At 41.9% G+C, this 20,355-nt stretch overlaps 1 protein-coding gene across 2 annotated transcripts in view; it reads left to right on the top strand.

Moving 5' to 3' along the window:
- Positions 1-20,355, top strand: part of LOC124551357 (mitochondrial import inner membrane translocase subunit TIM44) — a 50,505-nt gene continuing 30,150 nt past the window's right edge. Inside the window, exons 1-5 of one of the 2 annotated variants that reach the window (XM_047126391.1) lie at positions 1-110; positions 297-407; positions 495-655; positions 749-882; positions 5,748-6,027. In XM_047126391.1, coding sequence (XP_046982347.1) covers positions 99-110; positions 297-407; positions 495-655; positions 749-882; positions 5,748-6,027 — 698 coding nt within the window. In that variant the 5' untranslated portion in view covers positions 1-98. The remainder of the gene's footprint in view (positions 111-296; positions 408-494; positions 656-748; positions 883-5,747; positions 6,028-20,355) is intronic. The other variant, XM_047126392.1, reaches the window with a different exon arrangement.

Here is a 20,355-nt window from a genome sequence, read left to right on the forward strand (position 1 = left end):
CGTGCTCTCAGTCATTCAGCTGTTCTTGTTGCTGCAGAGTATCGGAAGAAATGAGTGGGGTACGTCCTACCTGGTGAACTCTTGTACTGTATGAATTGATGCATGCGATGGTAATAACGCCAAGTGAGATGTAAAAATGTACTTTTTGGAAGTAATTGTTTATAAATGTGATCTTAGTGATTTTTGGACAATAGAGAGCGTTAAATGAACCGAGTTAGGGGTTATGTGTATGTACGAGCCACGGCAACGATGTAATATTTATCCCTGATAATTACTAAATAACTTCGCCTTTTCAGCTGCAGAGTAAAATATTGAAACCTGGGGTGGTTCGCTGTTGCATTAATCGCACACAGAAAACAGAAATTGTACGACACACTGCTGCAGCTACTCAAAATGGGACGGTACCTGTGAGTAGGAAGATGCTGTGCATGAATTTTGTACTGCTGATCCACTGGTTTCAACATTTTATGTTTTTTTTGTATAATGTATTCCAGGTTAGATTATATTCCTCGCAGAGGAAACCAAACTTCTTCTCTCAGTTTATTGAAAACATCAAACAGGAAATGGCAAAGAATAAAGAGATGAAAGAAAGTTTAAAGAAATTTAGAGAAGAGGCAGAAAAATTGGAGCAATCGGAAGCATTACAGAAAGCAAGGTAAGAGTGTTATTTTTTATATAATCCACAATGATAAATTAAGCATATGTGTTGGATGATGAGACTAATATACCTATGAAATAACTTGTGAAGGCAGAAGTTCCAAACAGTGGAATCTGAAGCTTCAAGGAGCACTGAAGTAATAAAGGAGAAGTTTGGCACAATTAAGGAGAAAGTGCAAGAAGCACTAGAGGAGGCTGGAAAATCTGAAATAGCCAAGAAAGCTGGTGAGTGTTAATATAATGAATGTTTGGCTATACCAAATTTTCTGTCTTTTAGTCAGATTATTTTGCCTCATGGTACAGATTGTTTTTACAGATTTACTTATTTAGCCTTGTCACTTGATACTTCTATCTAAGGTAAATATTTCCTATCATGGTTCTCAGTGCATTACAGTATGGTTTTTAAGTTGTGGTAGGTGGATAGTAAATGAATCTGCATGAAATTGCAAAATGTTTTAACTTGAATTCACTGCTACATCTTTGTGCCTCACGCTAGTCACTTCTAATTTCTCATAAATTTTTGTTTATTGTTGTACATGCTCAACACCTAGTCACTTCGTTGACCAGTCTCCTGTGGGATGTCCATATGATTTATATATTTTGCTCTTTATCTGTTGCTGCAGTGAATTGTCAAATGTTATGCACTCATCTTTGTTATTCTCAATGTGTCTATTACCACATAACCTTTAACAATCCAACTGTGTCCCGTGTCCTTTTTATCTTTTACTAAGTTCAGCAAGTACTCTATACAGCTCCAGAGAAATTTAGGATTAACTAAAGCATTGTTACTGATATACCAACTCACAAGCGAACTGCCATCTTTTAACTTAACATAAACCTCAAGCTATTCTACATATCAGTCTGTCAACATAAATACATTTCAAAAACTAACATAGATGGAAAAGATGTACTGTAAATGTTTTGTTCCCTTTATGTTTGCACACTGCTGATATCTCATCATTAAGGTACAAATGAAGTGGGCATCTGGCAGTTGGCATGAAATTTAAGACAAATGAGCTATCAATGTAATGGTTATGTACTTGCAGCATTTCTTTGCATTGTTTTCCTTTAGAGCCAGCAACACAATTTTCATTGTAATCCGTAGGCCGTTCTCCATTTTGATAAGTTTTATAATATAAGCAAATCATTTGCCTTTTCCTGTTACTTATATATTTCAAAACTTCTGTAGGAGTTCAAGGTCAGGTGCTGCTTTTTCAGTCCTCACTTTTGGTCAAAAGTATGAGTGTAACAAAACAAATGATGCCTTTTGAATTACACAATGGGTTTTTGTCAAAATTTTTGTAGCCAAAGACAGAATGGGAAATGGACTAATAGGGTATCAAAGTATTCAGTGTGAAAATTAGTTTTGCTTAAAAAATTAATTTGTTTGAAAGTAATCAGGTTAATTAAGAAACACTTAAGTAGTGATTCGAAGGAAAATTGAAATATTTTATGAATCTATGTAAATGAAGAGGATTTCAGAGGGAGCATTAGGGAAAGATCGACAAGAACAGGGGAAAGAAATACAGGTGATCAAGAATAGGTAGCTTTGAGAAATGAAATAGTGAAGGTAGCAGAGGATCAAGAAGGTAAAAGACAAGGGCTAGTAGAAGTCCTTGGATAACGCAAGAGATATTGAACTTAACTGATGAAAGGAGAAAATATAAAAAAAGCCGTAAATGAAGCATGTGAAAAGAAATACAAACGTCTCAAAAATGAGATCGAGAGGAAGTGCAAAACGGCTAAGCGGGAATGGTGAGAAGATAAATGTAAGGATATAGAATCATATATCATTAGGGGTAAGATAGGTGCTGCCAACAGGAAATTAGAGAGACCTTTGGAGAAAAGAGAACCACCTGTATGAATATCAAGAGCTCAGATGGTAAACCAGTCCTAAGTAAAGAAGAGAAGGCTGAAAGGTGAAAGGAGTATATAGAGGGTCTATGCAAGTGCCATGTACTAAAGGGCAATATGAAAATGGAAGAAGATGTAGATGAAAATTAGATGGGAGATATGATACTGCATGAACATGTGACAGAGAACTGAAAGACATAAACAGAAACAACGCCCTGGAAGTAGACAACTTTTTGTTACAAATCTGATAGACTTGGGAGAGCCAGCTGTGACCAGACTCTTCCATCTGGTGGGCAAGATGTGTGAGACAGGTGAAATACCCTCAGACTTCAGGAAGAATATAACAAAGAAAGTAGGTGCTGACAAGTGTGAAAATTACTGCGGGGAAGATGGGTTTGGATTCTGTAGGCAATACTGATGACCATATGATTTACCTTATAAGGTAGATTAAGGAAAGGCAAACCTATGTTTCTAGCATTTGTAAACTTAGAGAAAGCTTTTGACAGTGTTGACTGGAATACTCTCTTTCAAATTCCGAAGGTGGCAGGGGTAAAATACAGCGAACGAAAAGCTATTTACAATTTGTACAGAAACCATATGACAGATATGAGAGTCGAGGGGCATGAAAGGGAAGCAGTAGTTGAGAAGGGAGTGAGACAGGGTTGTAGCATATCCCCCATGTTCTTTAATCTGTATATTGAGCAAGCAGTAAAGGAAACAAAACAGTAAAGGAAACAAAAGAAAAATTTGGAGTAGGAATTAAAATCCTTCGAGAAGAAGTAAAAACCATGTGGTTTGCTGATGACATTGTAATTCTGTCAGAGACAACGAAGGACGTGGAAGAACAGTTGAATGGAGTGGACAGTGTCTTGAAAGCAAGATATAAGATAAACATCAACAAAACCAAATGAGGATAATGGAATGTAGTCGAATTAAATCAGGTGGTGCTGAGAGAATTAGGTTAGGAAATGAGAGACTTAAATGAGTACAAGAATTTTACTATTTGGGCAGCAAAATAACTGATGATGGTCAAAGTAGAGAGGATGTAAAATGTAGACCAGCAGTGGCAAGGAAAGCGTTTCTCAAGAAGAGAAATTTGTTAACATCAAGTATAGATTTAAGTAACAGGAAATCTTTTCAGAAAGTATTTGATGGGGTTTAGGCACAGTTGATAAACAGTCTAGACAAGAAGAGAATAGCTGCTTTTAAAATTTTGTGCTACAGAAGAATGCTTAATATTAGATGGGTAGATCACGTAATTAATGAGTAGGTACTGAACGGAGCTGGGGAGAAGAGGAATTTGTGGCACAAGTTGACTAGGAGGAGGAATCTGTTGGTAGGACATGCTGTGAGGCATCAAGGTATGACCAATTTAGTATTGGAAGGAAGCATGGAGTGTAAAAATCATAGAGGGAGTCCAAGAGATGAATACATTAAGCAGATTCAGAAGGATGTAGGTTGCAGTATTTACTCAGAGGTGAAGAGACTTGCACAGGCTAGAGTAGCATGGAGAGCTGCATCAAACCAGCCTTTGGACTGAAGGCCACAACAACATGCAAATGAAGTCCAGAATGAGATTTTCACTCTGCAGCGTAGTGTGCGCTGATATGAAACTTCCTGGTAGATTAAAACTGTGTGCTGGAGCAAGACTCAAACTTGGGACCTTTGCCTTTTGCAGGCAAGTGCTCTACCATCTGAGCTACGTAAGCACGACTCCCTCCCTGTCCTCACAGCTTTAATTCCACCAGTACCTCGTCTCCTATTTTCCAAACTTCACAAAAGCTCTCCTGCGAACCTTGTAGAACTAGCACTCCTGTAAGAAAGGATATTGCGGAGACATGGCTAGCTTTAGAATAGTAAGACTTCCTACAATTACAATTAAACTGCTCTTTGATGGTTATGGCAATGAGCGTGAGGGTCAACCATCTCAACAGCTGAAGAAGTTATAATTACATTTCTCATCTCATTATATATAGTGGATTTCTGTCTTTCATTGAGAAAAAATAAAATCAATCACAGTGTGAATTGAAAAATTTCTGCTTTACACTAATGCCTGACATAAGAATAACTAATGCTATATTCTTATGTCAGGTCACTTATTAGTTTGATGATATAGTCTGTTTTGATGTTGTACTAATTGCTAGGCTGAACAAAGAGTTCCTTTACCTTAGCAACTATTTCAGATCACAGAAGGTAAGTTTGCCTCAAGAGATTCAGGGCATCAACTGTTTTGTAATCTCGCTATTGTGCTCTGTGATAACTTTACATTACTGGGTCACAATAGTCAATAGTACGCCATTGCAGATATCAGAAGATTTTCTGTTGCACTACATATATGTGTTATGGAGGAGTTAGTTATGAGAGGAGTTAGAGTGCATAACATTATTTCCTTTGGGCTATATTCACTTTGTATAGTGGACAGCTTTAATCAGGGAAATTTCAGCTGAAAATTTAATGCCTACTGCTACTAGCAAAGTCATCCAATTTTACAGACCTCATAAAACACAAAACAAATTATCTAGAAAATTAAGTATAAGTGCTCCTCTCAGATGAAGAAATTAGCACAGGGGAGGAAAAAGTGACATGCTTCATCAAACCACTTGGAAGGCGTATGGAGAAAAATCCTCTCGGAGGATAAAACTTTACTATTGAATTGTTGGCATGAGTAAAATTTTAACAGAAAAGAAGGTGTGATTCTTATTGACATAGTTTTATCTTCATAGATGATAGTTTGATTGTCAGGTTCTGTATTTGATAAGGATTCTTGATGCTGATCATCTGAAAACTTCTCTCACACCTCATTATGACGATACTTATGAAAATCTCTGGCATCCAGCCCATCAGTCAGCAAGACTCACTGAAGCCAGAATCGTTTCTGAAGATGTCCTACACAGCTCTGGATGAAAAGTCAGGATTGAAAGTTCCTTAGAATACAACCATACTACTTGGAAGATTCACCAGCAACACCTTTGTAACTACTGTCTTTCTGCATTGTGTACATAGGAAAAAGTTCAGGGGAATTTGAATTTATGCGCAACTGGGTGCTACAGTAGGCAGTAGAAGGATTTTCATACTAATACCGTCTTTCTGTTGTATTAATATGAGTTTCACAACATTCCTCCATTGGGTTCTGATATGCAGTTCCCTCATAGTGAAATATACTTACTTCTTCATTAGACTTTGTCTATTAATTGATGAGGATGATGCATTAATATTGTGAACGTCTTTTGTGGCAGGTCAAATTGGTGAAGAGCTCGGCAAATCAGCACGGGATGCAGCAGAAGCAGTTCAGGAGAAAGGGGCAGCACTGAGTCAGTCAGGTGCATTCCGTGCTGTCACTCAGGGAGCATCAACTATCAAGAAGGAAATTGAAGAATCTGGGGTGCGAGCAAACTTGTACCGTCCTCCGGAGCGCTTGCGAAAGCGTGTAGAGTTTGCTGCTGCTGCTCGTGATGCTGCCAAGGACATTGCACCTGATACAGAGTCTACTGGAATCGAATTGCACAAAGATTCAAGGTAATTTGGAGAAAAAACAGATATTAAACAGTGGCTTTGAAATTGCTTTAAATGTGAATGATGGTGCTAAAACTTAAACCATTTGATACCTCATTCACAACCTTGCTATCAAATGTAGAGGTATGACCTGACACGGTTTTCCTTTAGAGTATTGTTCATTTTTCTGTACCGTCTACAAATTTAACTGAATAGTATGTGCAGTCTCCATCTCAAGGAATGTTCTGGGAAATGTTAGTTATGAACCTAACTTTATGTGAAATGCTACATTTGAGACTCGTGCTGAATATCAAAATGTGCTTGGCTTGTTTGAAATCGTATCACTATTGAGTGCATGCAACAACAAATTCTTGTTCAAACAAATTCCAGACTTGCAGCTGGTCGTTGTTTATTACATACTACAGTATTTCAACTGGGCACCTGCCAGTCTTCTTCAGGTGAGCCATCAAGGCCTTAATCAGTCTTCGATGGCTCACCTGAAGATGACTGGCAGGTGCCCAGTTGAAATATCATGAGATATATTAATCCCTCAACTTAAATCCCTGAGTTATCTCATTTTTATTATTTTGATAGAAGCTTGAATTCCCGAGTACACTCAGACAACTTCAGAACAGACCTTTGAAAAAATAAAACGCCGCTTATATCCTTTTCAACATTGATAGTCAAGTGTTTGGCCACTGGAGCGCATTTGGTTCTGCAGTGGAACCTCGCATAATTCATTCCAGAATCTTACTCATTGTGAGAAACACTCGTTAAGCAAAACAATTTATCCTGTATAAATTAATGTAAAATACGATAATGCGTTCCATTTAGAAAAAGTACAAAAAGTTTACCTTATTTATGCCATTTAATCAAAGAAAATTATACATGTAGTATTATGTACTTTGTTATTCATGATACGTAAGTAATTCGTTTTACTAGGAAGCTATCTATTGTAATTTGTTTCTGCCGACACTTCAACATTTGACAAAAATGCGCAGATAAATTTGTAGCATGCTTTATTGGAGTGATGGTTTTCAATGTACAATGCAATCGATCTCCATGCTTTCAGCATTTATCTTACTGTGCCAGAAAATTGCTGGTTTGCTGTTACTGCCACTGCCTCCTCCTCCTCATCCTCATCCTCATCCTCATCCTCCTCCTCCTCCTCCTCATCCTCATCCTCTTCCTCTTCCAAAGAAACCCTCTCCACAATTTCCTGCTGTGTAACACACTCTTCGGTCGTTATTTCTTGGCTGTGATCTTCCACAAGCTCATTGATATCATTGTTATCCATTTCTAGTGCCATGCTCTTAGTGAAAGACACAATCTTGTTGACTAGAGGCTCCACAGGTACTGACTCAAATACCTCAGAGTCACATTCGACAACACACTCTAGCCAAAGTGTCTTCCAAGCACAAGTGAGAGTTTTCTCGGTAACTCCTGTCCCATGCCTTTTCAGTCATCTTGATGCAGACAATGATGTTGAAGTGGTATTTCCAAAACTCTCTGAAAGTGAGAGTGATAGCTTCAGTCAACTCAAAGCAAAGCTTGAAGAATCGTTAGTTTAGAGCTTCTTAAAGTTAGAAATAATCTGCCGGCCGGAGTGGCCGAGCGGTTAAAGGCGCTGCAGTCTGGAACCGCATGACCGCTACGGTCGCAGGTTCGAATCCTGCCTCGGGCATGGATGTGTGTGATGTCCTTAGGTTAGTTAGGTTTAAGTAGTTCTAAGTTCTAGGGGACTTATGACCACAGCAGTTGATTCCCATAGTGCTCAGAGCCATTTGAACCATTTTGAAATAATCTGCTAGTCCATAGGCTGGAGTAACGGAATCGTGTTGGGAGGCAGAAATTTTATCTTGATGAATTGAAATTCTTTGAGGAGGTGGTCTAGTAGGCCTGAAGATTGGGCAGGAGCGTTGTCATAACAAGCAAGACATGGAGTGGCAGATTCGTCTGAAGCTAATATTTTTTCACTGAAGGACTAAACAATTGATTGAGCCAATCACGAAAAAGATCATGTGTCACCCAAGCTTTGTTGTTGAATCTCCACATCACATTTAACCTGGACTTAACACTACTTGAAGGCTCGTGGAATTTCCGAATGGTAAACAATCGACGGTTTAATTTTCAAATCTCCACTTGAACTGGTACAGAATAGCAGTGTGAGACAGTCTTTGAATGGCTTGTGGCCAAGCAATGCATTCTCCTCTGCTGTTGTGAAGGTATGCTTTAACATCTTTTTCCATAACAGACCCACTTTGTCACAATTAAAAACCTGTTGCGGCAGATAACCCTCAGAATATATGAGCATCTTGAAGTTGCTGATGAAGTTCTCGGCTGCCTTCGTGTTGGAGCTGGCTGCTTCACTGTGCCTCACAATGCTGTGGATGCTGGTTCTCCTCTTAAATTCTCGAACAATCCATGGCCTCCCTTAAACACCTCTTTGCCCACTTATGATCCTGGCGTCGCCTCAGCGAGGTCAGCGAAAATCATTCTCACCTTCCCATAAACGATGTTCTCATTAATACTGTTCGCCTTGCAATTGTTTTTCATTTATTCATATAAGGACCAACCTTTCAACATTGTGCAGAACTAGAAACCGTTGTTTAGGTACTCTCGTCACTCCTTTTGAAGCATTATCTTCTTAATCTTGTCCTTGTTCTTGAGGATAGTGCAAATAGTTGATGCAGATGATTGTATGTGTATGCTAAATCAGCAATGCTCACACCACTTTCATGTTTTTCAGTGATTTTACCTTTCATTTCTAAAGTCATTTTCTTTCTCTTACGGTCGCCTTCTTGTGGCTTTATCTTTGGGGATATTTCTACAAAGGCAATTAGAATTTGTGCACATAAAAACGCTGTTTGAACAAAAGTTTAGCAAAACTTGTGATTACAAGTTGCACTAAGATGGTAGCAGAAAGAGTGCTAAACCCAGACTGCTGTACATACTAAAGACATTGTTCATATGCTGCTGCCAACAGTGAAAGGTGTTCATATTGTTGAACGTTTTCCCTGCTACACAGAATGCCTGGTGATGACACACTAAATCGTCATCACTCGCTGTGTGAAACATCACTCCGTAAGCAAGTCATTTTTTTACAATTTGTTTTGCTCGTTGTGCGAATTGCGCATCATGGGAAATGATTGTTAAGTGAAGGTCTACTGTACATCTGTAGCCTTGCTGTCGCATTTTGGTTGAGGTGGATGCCACTAGATATCGTCTTCACTATGTGCAGCTTTAGATACTCAACAACAAAACTCACACTTTGAGACTCTCTCTCCTGTATTGTGGTTTAGGCAGTGCTTCGGAAAAAGGGTGGCTGTAATGATCCTGTGTTTGAAATTGAGTTTCACAGCTCAGAAAGCGAAGAAGAATGTGATGTTACTTCATAGAAACTGAAAGTGACGATTGTTCATCGGTTGAGTGATAAGTGCTTGCCAGTGGTAATCCACTGTGCTTCATCCAGCTTCTCCATCTATGTTAACGGAAAACCATTTTGAAATACGTGATTAGACTTCATAGCTACATGGAAACTAAAAAATGACTATGAGTTTCAGGATATTTTAGTGAAAGTTGAGTGCATGAATATACTCGGGATTTTATTATTGGTGATCTTCAAAATTATGCAACTCAATATTTTGAGCTTTAAAAGCTGTATTTGTACAAGGGTGGTTTGGAAAGTTCTCGGTATCACCACGAGAGGTCAGCACTAGTGCAACAAGTTGTTCATGTGATATTTATTGGACTGTTACCCATAAACACGTGCCGCGCCATTGCTCTTGGAAGAGAGCTGTGGCGGTGATGTGGCGCTGTTGTTGTTCCCGCATAGTGATTTGTGAAGATGGAAAAAATTCAGATTCGAGCAGTGTTTAAGTACTTCGTAAAGAAAGGTATGAAAGCAAAGGACATTCATGCAGATTTCCAGAATACACTGGGGACTCTGCTCCTTCATATTCAACTGCTGCGAAGTGGACAAATGAATTGAAATTTGGTCGGGAGAGTTTGGATGATGATCCACACAGAAGTTGGCCGAGATGTGTCACTACTCCAGAAATCATTGCAAAAGTGCACAAAATGGTCATGGAGGATTGCCGATTGAAAGTGTGTGAAATTGCTTGTGCTTGCCAGATGTCATCTGAAAGGGTATATCACATTTTACCTGAAGAATTAGAAATGGAAAAAAATTATCTGCAAGAAGGGTGCCACAACTCTTGACGCTGGATCAAAAACGTGCTGTTGCCATGGCAAAATTATGTGAACTATGGTATGAATTGTTGCCACACCCACCTTATTCACCTGATATGGCTCCGTCAGACTTCCATCTCTTCCCAAAACTGAAAATTTTTCTTGGTGGACCAAGATTCACTTCAGACGAAGAATTGATAGCCAGAGTTGACAACTATTTTTCAGACTTGCAGGAAACTCATTTTCGAGATGGGATCAAGGCACTGGAACATTGTTGGACCGAGTGTATTAATCTAAAAGGAGACTACATTGAAAAATAAAAAAAAGTTTCAGTGATGTAAGTACTTTTTTTTCTATTCCATTCCAAGAACTTTTTAAACCACCCTCGTATGTCTGTGTAATGTCATTCATTATAGGACGTCTTTAATTCATAAAAAAATATTGTTTTTTGGAACAATGGAAATTCCATGATCGAGTGTAACAATATTATGAAAAGGATAGGTGCTACTCATCATATAGTGAAGATGCTGAGTCACAGATAGGCCCAACAAAAGACTGTTAGAAAGTGAGCTTTCGGTCAGGAAGGCCTTTGTCCACATACAAACGCAAACACAAACACAATTTACACACACATGACCACCGTCTCTTGCTTCAGCTGCCAGAGACTGTGTGTGTGTGTGTGTGTGTGTGTGTGTGTGTGTGTGTGTGTGTGTGTGGTCTATTTTTGAGAAAGGCCTTGTTGGCCAAAAGCTCACTTTCCGACAGTCTTTTTGTTGTGTGTATGTGCCAGTCAGCATCTGCGCTATCAGTGGCAGTATATTTGCTGTTGTTATTGTGTCAGCATGCACTAATGTGCACTCATGATCATAAATACGTATGTAGGCTAAATGACCACACGACAAAAGTAAATAAATTGAAAAGTAATATGTGTGAAAAATATTAATACTCAGTAAAAAAATAGTGCATCCACACAAATTGTGGTAAAAAATGTGTAAAATTTATGAAGCTCTCCAAAATGGAAAATGTTTCAAACATGGAAGCAAACATCAGCATATTACAGAATTTAAAGATACTCCCCCTACAGTTTGCATGAAATACGGTTTTGTGTGGAAATGTGAAAGGTACTTCACAATATTTTGTTGCACAAAATAGAGTGCAGGTCTTCTGCCACACCATGGGCTGCCCTCTCAGCAACAAAGTACATGGTATACAAATATGATCTATTCATTTGTGTGCTCCACAAGCACAACATATCATTTCTAGGTGTTGAGAGCACTTAACCTCATTGGTTAAAAGATGCTGGAGGTGGAAGCGACTGTCTTCTTCCAATGCATTTACCTTAATTTGTGTGTCCTGTCACACATCACAATTCCAGCTTCTTTCGCAGCACCTCTGTGTGGAAAATTTAAAATGTAGATATTTTTCACATGGTGTAGTACCCTTGAAATACCATGTGATTCTGCATCCTAGATGCCTTGTTCATGTAACAAGTGCATCTTGACTACACAGGGCGCAACAAATTTGTCACCTTGCTAAGACCACCAGTGAAATTTGACATGGTGAGGCTGATGAACAGTGTAATAAATATGATAAACTAACTGCTGCTTTGCTCACATATTAGTAGTTTTGTTATGATGTGTGATGGTGAGTCAGTAAGCAAGTGAGTAATTTTACAGTACGTCTGTATAAATAGCGGTGTAGAAATATATGTATAAAAAATGTATGCACTGCCATTATTTATCTGAATGCATACATTATATTTTATAATTATAGTTAAAATGCCTCAATTCATTACATTCATGCAGAAGTAGAATTTTTAGTGTTTTCTCTGGCTCACATAGTACTGAAAGTGAGAGTTTGCCACAAGGGCAACACATACCAACCATTTCTCCATTCCATTATAATGATTTATAGTACCCACAGTCCCACATTTTTGATCCATCCCCCTCTCTGCCGTACAGCCTTTAAATGACACTGCCATCATGAGCCTTTAAGTTTTTTTTTTTTGGAGGCTGTAACAGTTGCACGACACTTTGCGTCTAAGATGTGACGGGTTTGTGACTGTTCTAATGTCTCTGTAGCGCTTAAGGCCATCTGAGCACTCTTAGAACTACAGGCGAAATGTGACTTAAGTTTGCAGGACTTATAGTAACTGTTGTAAATATGGTTTTCGAGCTGACCGCCCGATTTTACGGATGTATCTCCACCAAAATTCTCCAGCTGTGTCAGGTAGTGTAGGAACCCAATATCATGAACCAGTTGCACAATGATATGGAATTTGCACTGTCACAGAATAATCTGTATACACTAAGATTCTCTGACCAGCTTGCGAGTGTCGTCTGCATGCCACTCACATATACCATATTTAAAATGTTAGTAATACTCAAAAAGATACAACTTCGTGAAGTAGTCTAGGGTCTTAGTCAGGATTCAGACTATCTCCATGCCAAATACCATCAGAATCAGTTCAGCTGTTGAGTCATGAAAATAAAACTAAGTTAATTGCTTTCACAATTAAAAATAATAGTATTGTAGCGCCTCGAGAATTTCGGGGTGAATTCTAGAGATACTCGTATTTCACCGTCTCAAACACATGATATTTTATGGATGTGTGTGTGTGTGTGTGTGTGTGTGTGTGTGTGTGTGTGTGTAAATCTGTCTACTGCGCCATAGTTTATGTATGTGCAGGATGGGCATGTGTTATCAGAAGACTGAAGTTGTGGCGGTCTATCGGCACTGAGAAGTGGTGGCCTCAGAAGCCATATGTCTAGTATGAGGAGTAATCGAGGGCTACTCTTTGGCAGTGAAATAGTAGCGATTGTTGGGAACAAACAAAATATGTTTTATCTAGAGACTCTTATACTCTGTTGTTTGACTTGCTAGGAGCAAGAACTGTTTTGACAAGGGTTATTAAAATCAAAAGAGACATTAATAGTATATGTTAAGTAATAATGTTTTCCAGACGGGGTCGATCTGCAAGACTTGAAAGCGCATGTGAAACTTATGTAGTTTTTTTATTGTGAAGAAGAAAATATAGTGAAGTTGATAAGAAAATATTCTGAGAGTAAGAAATCATTTCAAAAGTAGAGAAGTAGTTCAGTATCATTTCCCTAACCAGCACGAAATCTTCGGAGAATAAGCATTGTGAAGATCGGCGCAGCCGTCTGTCCTAAGAAGAAGATTGGCTGCACACAATACGTAAATCACCCGTGAGAGACATGCGAGTCTTGCACCCCAGTACCGTACAGTCTCCGCTCGTCCTGAAAACGTAGAGTATTAGTATGATAATATGGATTAAACACGTTGAGAGTGGAATAAGCATTATATCGATTTCGTTGAATCATATTACATAGAACAAATCGACTAATAAAATAATTTTCACAAATATGATAAAGTTCAAAAGCGAAAGAGTAAATAGCTTTTTTAGAGAGTAAATATTTATCCTTAATTTGTGTAATGTTCTTCAAATCAATAAATGTCTTGTACTACATACTTCGTAAAGCAGCCTGCCTCCATCAAGCTTCATGCTATCTCAACCCAACGTCCGTCAGCAGTGCAGGCGTGAAAATGTAACAGACAGAGTCACTTCGGCATTTATAATATTTGTATGGATTTAGTCTTGTAAATGTAATCAGCAGCACAGTCTTGTTGGTCTGAATCCTGACTAGCTGCAGCTCCTCACATTAGTCTGTCCAGTGCATGCAACTGCAACCTACAACAATTTGAACCTGCTTATTGTTATAACCTTTAATTCACTAATAATTTGCGTGGATATACAAACGTAGAAACAATAGTGAGTTTCATGCTACCAACTCCGTATCTGTCACTCAATTGCCGTGCCGTGACATGCGGCTGGCGCCGTTCATAGCTAGGTGGCACTCCCGCGCTCAGCCGAGCTGCGGAGTGCCTCTATCGCCGTGTTCGCATACTGACGTAGTGGCACTTTTAAATCTCGTGGCACTGTCACAACACTTTTCCCCCCTTGAAAAAAAGACACTCACTTCCTTGGAGACACGGACAGTGTGGAGACATCCATGGCCTCTTGGGAGACCCCGAGAAGATCCCGCGGAGAAACACGAGAATATGGTCGAAAATGTCCAGGACGGAAGCTTGTGCGTGGAACGTGCCTCCTGGACGAGATGATGGGTGAAAACTCCGGAGCAGCATCCATAGGTGTCGCGGACCTGGGGGTGTGCTCCAGAGACATGGGTCCCGGAGAAGGCGGCGCCGTGACTGGGGCCGGTTCCGGCGTACTCGGAAGCGGCAGCGACGTTGGCTGCAGCAACACGCGCGGGAGATCGGCAGCAGCGACAGGACTGGCTTCTCGGGCTGGTGGAGGCGAAAGAAGGGGCGGTGGCACCGGCGTGGCCAGCACTCGTGGGCGCATCTGGTTGTAATGGCGAACAACCATGCTGTCGTCTGTACGTATTTCACAAAGCCGGCGGCCGCGAAGAGCCTTGACCACCCCTGGAATCCATTTAGGGCGAGATCCATACCCTCGTGCCCACACGTCGGCACCCACCGAGTATTTTCCCGCACTAGGGGACACAGTACTAGGCCTGACAGGGTGAAGCAGGTGCAGTAGAGTGCACGGTTGGCGGCCATGCAAGAGTTCAGCAGGGCTGCGATCACCCAGAGGCGTGAAGCGATAAGAACTCAGAAATTGCAACAGAGCGTCATCGGTAGAAAAATCAGTAAGGAATTTTGCATCTGGCTTTTGAAAGTGTGGACAAGGCGCTCGACCTCCCCATTTGATTGGGGATGGAAGGGCGGTGCTGTAACATGATGAATCCCTTGTCCAGTACAAAAATCATGGAAGGCCTGCGAAGAGAACTGAGGGCCATTGTCCGTGACAATCGTGGATGGAAGACCTTCTAGCGCAAAGATTTTGGACAAAGCCAGTGTCGTCGCCGCAGTGGTGGGCGACGGACATCGAACAACAAACGGGAACTTCGAGAAGGCGTCAATCAACAGTAGCCAATAAGTGCTGAGGAAGGGGCCGGCAAATTCAGCGTGCACCCGTTCCCATGGCTGCGCCGGATCAGGCCATGGAGAGGGCATTGTACGGGGTGCAGCCAGTTGTTGAGCACACTGACCACACGCAACGACCATGTGGGTGATGTCCGAATCGATACTGGGCCAATAAACATGCCTGCGGGCCAGGGACTTAGTCCGAGAAATCCCCCAATGGCCTTCATGCAATAGTTTGAGAACATCTTTGCGAAGAGAAGCTGGCACCACGACCCGTGGAGATGCGCCATCCGTGGCCAGAACAACAACACCCTCACGAACAGACAGACGAAGGCGCAAGGCATGGTAGTTGCGAAGGGGGTCCGATGCCCGGCCCTTGGTCCTGTCCGGCCAACCCCGTTGAACAAAACCGATCGCCTGACGCAGGACCGGGTCCCGCGCAGTAGCCGACGCGACCTGCGAACCTGTAAGCAGAAAACCCTCGACCGCACGACGTTCTTCCTCATCAATGTGGAAACAGAGTAGTTCATCTCGATCGAAAACCGGGTCAGGGCCCATCGGCAAACGCGACAACGCGTCAGCGTTGGCGTGCTGGGCCGTGGGGCGATAGTGAATCTCATAGTGAAAACGAGACAAGTATAAGGCCCAACGTTGCAGGCGGTGAGCTGCCTTATCCGGAAGCGACGCCGAGGGGCTGAACAGAGAGACCAGCGGCTTGTGGTCGGTGATGAGGTGAGACTTAGAACCATACAAAAAAACGCTGAACTTTTTTAGAGCATAAATGATAGCGAGCGCCTCCTTTTCGATTTGAGAGTAACGCCGTTGGGCATCGTTGAGGGTCTTGGAAGCATAGGCGATGGGTCGTTCCGACGCATCGATGGGCGGGAACAGCCCCTAGGCCCTACTGTGACGCGTCAGTCGCCAGAACCAAGTGCTGACCCGGACGGAATGTGGCAAGACAAGGCGCCGACTGCAAATGAGCCTTCAGGCGGACAAAAGCCTGCTCACACTCGTCGGACCAACAGAAAGGAACGTTTTTGCGTAACAGCTGATGCAGACGATGAGCCACCGCCGCCGCGGATGGAATGAATTTGTGATAATAAGCAATCTTGCCTAGAAACCCTTGAAGTTCTTTGACCGTAGACGGCCGGGGTAGAGCGGTAATGGCCGCAACGTGCTGACGTAGAGGACGTATACCCTCACAGGACAAATGGAAACCAAGATACACAATGGAGGGTTGGAAGAACTGTGACTTGTCCAGATTGCACTTCAACCCAGCCGAATGCAGAACCCGAAATAATGAACGCAAATTGCGAGTGCTCCTCAGTGGAGGCCCCCGTGACAACAATGTCATCCAGGTAGTTGATGCAGCCAGGAACGGAAGCCATGAGCTGTTCTAAAAACCGCTGAAAAATGGCCGGCGCGCTAGCGACACCAAATGGTAACCACTGGTACTGATACAACCCACAAGGAGTGTTGATGATGAGAAATTCCTTGGAAGGCGCATCCAACGGCAACTGATGGTACGCCTCTGATAAGTCAAGTTTGGAAAAGAACTGGCCCCCAGCGAGCTTGGTAAATAACTCATCAGGACGGGGAAGAGGATAAGTGTCAATGAGGCTTTGAGCGTTGACAGTGGCTTTAAAATCGCCACACAATCGCAGACTCCCATTTGGTTTAGAAACCACCACGATTGGCGATGCCCATTCGCTGGAGGTAATAGGAAGGAGAATCCCGGAAGCTGTTAACCTGTCTATCTCAGACTTGACAGGTGCACGCAACGCCATCGGAATAGGGCATGCCCAGAAAAACTTAGGGCGAGCTGTAGGTTTAAGAGTAATGTGGGCTTCAAAATCCTTGGCACGACCCAGACCAGCAGAGAACACGGACGAGAATTCAGAACACAATCCATCCAGTTGTTGATACGGAATATCCTCAGATATGAGGTGCACATCATCATCAATGGAGAACCCAAACAACTGGGAAGCATCATAACCGAACAGATTTTCAGTGCCCGCATGATCCACCACATAAAACGTGAGGGGCCGAACAACAGACTTGTAGGCAGTGGAAGCATCAAACTGGCCAACGATAGGAATTTTCTGTTTATTATAAGTTCTCAGATTTCGCGTAACTGGAGACAAGGGAGGGGAGCCCAACTCCAAATACGTGCGAGAATTAATGAGAGTTACTGCAGAGCCAGTGTCCACTTGCATGCGAATGTCTTTATCCAGAACACGAACAGTAACAAACAACTTATTTGTTTGAGAAAGCACACAGTTAACATCCATGTCCAATGTCTCGTCCTCGTCGACAGGAACTTTAGGGGACCGACACACACAGGCAATGTGGCCTTTTTTCCTACATGAATTACACGTGGCCCATTGTTTTGGACACGCGGCCCTGTCATGCTGTACGAAACAACGTGGACAAGAAGGAAGTGCGGAACGAACCTGCTTCTGTGGCTGCTGTTTTCGCTGCGAGCGTGGCGGCCCAACGCGACATTGTTGACGTGAGTGCACCGCCGCCACATCATCGGTCCCCTGGGAAACAGGCAAATTGTCCATGTCGAAAGTGGTCTGGAAAGCGCCTACATCACACCATGCGTCTATTTGCGCACCAGCAGCGTGAGACACTTCAAAAGATTGAGCGATGCTCAGAACTTCCGACAATGACGGGTTCGGCAGTTGTAAGGCACGTTGCCGAACTTCTTTATCAGGAGTAAGCCGTAGAATAGCATCCCTAACCATTGAATCAGCATAAGACTCATGATGAGTGTCCGTGACAAACTGACATTTCCTACTCAGACCGTGTAGTTCCGCCGCCCAAGCCCGGTAAGATTGATGGGGCTGTTTACGACACCGGTAGAACGCCACGCGGGTGGCAACGACGTGTGTGTTTTTTCGGTAATAGTTAGACAATAAGTCACACATTTCTTGGAAGGACAGAGAGGCAGGTTCCCGCAGAGGGGCTAACTGAGATAGCAGCTGATAGATCCATGGGGAAATCCAAGATAGAAATAACGACTTACACATAGGAGCGTCGACAACGCCGAAAGCCAAGAAGTGTTGTCGCAAACGCTTCTCATAATCCTCCCAGTCTTCAGCAGCCTCGTCGTAAGGAGGGAACGGAGGCTGAGAAGAGGAAGACAGACGATGAGTAAGCGACGTCGACAACGCCTGAATAGCAGCCGTCAGCTGTGTTTGTTGTTCAATGTGTGCTTGCAGAAGCTGTTCCATGTCTGCCCAGACACGAATGCACAATTCCCCAACGCAGGAAAAAAAATATCCGACCTCGTCGCCAAAAAGTGTTATAACCTTTAATTCACTAATAATTTGCGTGGATATACAAACGTAGAAACAATAGTGAGTTTCATGCTACCAACTCCGTATCTGTCACTCAACTGCCGTGCCGTGACATGCGGCCGGCGCCGTCCATAGCTAGGTGGTGCTCCCGCACTCAGCCGAGCTGCGGAGCGCCTCTATCGCCGTGTTCGCGTACTGACGTAGCGGCACTTTTAAATCTCGTGGCACTGTCACAACACTTATAGCATTCGAGCCTTGGTTTCCATGTACATTTTTATTCCCTAACCATTACCTAGTCAACTGTTTGAAATAAAATGACAGCACAGGTTGACTGTTATTTTAGTTTCAAATCCCACGACCGGTTTGAGTCCCCGAGGTCATTTTCCCGTGGTTATACGTTAAGCGTCCTGAGAGAACACAGAACAGAAACTGCTTGTGGTACTCAAAATAAAAATAAATGTGCAACTGGTGCAGACTTTTTTATTCTAAATCAATGCTACAGTTACATCACAACTATTGCTTGATGTTTCAGGATACATCAGTAGTTTTGCGTCCAAGGATCATTTTTCAGTGATGTATGGTCAATTCATTGGATACAAGGAAATAAGAAGTCATGTATACAGACATATGAAAATGCTCACTTTGTCAGAATTAAGTAACAGGAGAGATATTTTTAAAAAAATAGGAAATTGCACTTACTAAGTAATGATCGTAACTCCTATTGTAGTACCATTTTACAGACTATAAGGCGCTACAAATTACAAGGCGCACCGTAATATTTAAGCGGTTTTTTAAAAAATAACATTTTTACCATTTTTACGAAGAGATTGCAAAGCCAGACTAAAACATATTCTTGGTTCATCCAGCATCCATTTGTTCCATACCTCTCTCATAAACGCTTTAAATGCTTTATTTATTGAGACATTAAGAGGTTGCTATTGTGAAGTAATGCCTTCTGGAATAACAGCAAGCTCTGTATTTCCCTGTCTCAGTTTCTCTTTCACAGAATTTTTCAAGGTACTGCTAAACTGAAGTAGCACAAGAAGAGAACTCTTCTTGAATAAAGTACCATTCGTTCTATCCTACACTATGTTAATCCATCATTTCATACCAGCCTCATCCATCCAACCCTTGTGATGTACATGAACAACGACACTTGGCAGTATTTCTTTTTCCGTTTCCTTGGACAAATTGTAAACTTTTAATTCCTAATAGAAAATGCTGTTAAGTGTCCTATTAACTATCTCTTCTTTTTATTAAGCTGTTCAAATTAGGTCTCTTTTCCCTGTCTTGAGTCAGTATGGTATCATTACTTATCCAGTCAGCCCTACTGTTCTTCGGCATTCTTGTGTTAGACCACATTTCAAAATCTTCTATTCGCTTCTTTTCTGCAGTGTTTATCATCCCCATTATTCCATTCTGTCTACAATTCAGACTAATACTTACATAAGAGAGTCCCTGTCACTTACAAATTATTATTAACATTTTCATCTGTTTGAGTAAAACTGTTCATCCACATACAGTAAATATTCCGCAAGCAACCAAAGAGTATGTGGTGGAGGGTACCTTGTATCACTACTAGTCACTCCCTTTCTTGTTTCACTTGCAAATGGAGTGAGGGAAAAATGACTGTCTGTATCAGTGATCAGTGGTCCTCAAGCTGTAAGGTGCAACCCCACCCAGGAGGAGGAGGAGGAGGAAGGAAGCAAATGGTATGCAGGGGGGGGGGGGGGGGGGTGCAGTGTATTAAAAAACATTCTTAGTAGCAAACAGTTATGTTTCTCGTTTCCTTCGACAAGGAAGGTGCTGTTGACCTGGATTGAATATCGTTTGGCGTTGGGGTTCCGCCAGATGCGTTCAATGACAGTGAAACTGTGGTCATATA

Source organism: Schistocerca americana, chromosome 9 (assembly GCF_021461395.2).
Source record: "Schistocerca americana isolate TAMUIC-IGC-003095 chromosome 9, iqSchAmer2.1, whole genome shotgun sequence".
Classification (NCBI taxonomy): Eukaryota; Metazoa; Arthropoda; class Insecta; order Orthoptera; family Acrididae; genus Schistocerca; species Schistocerca americana.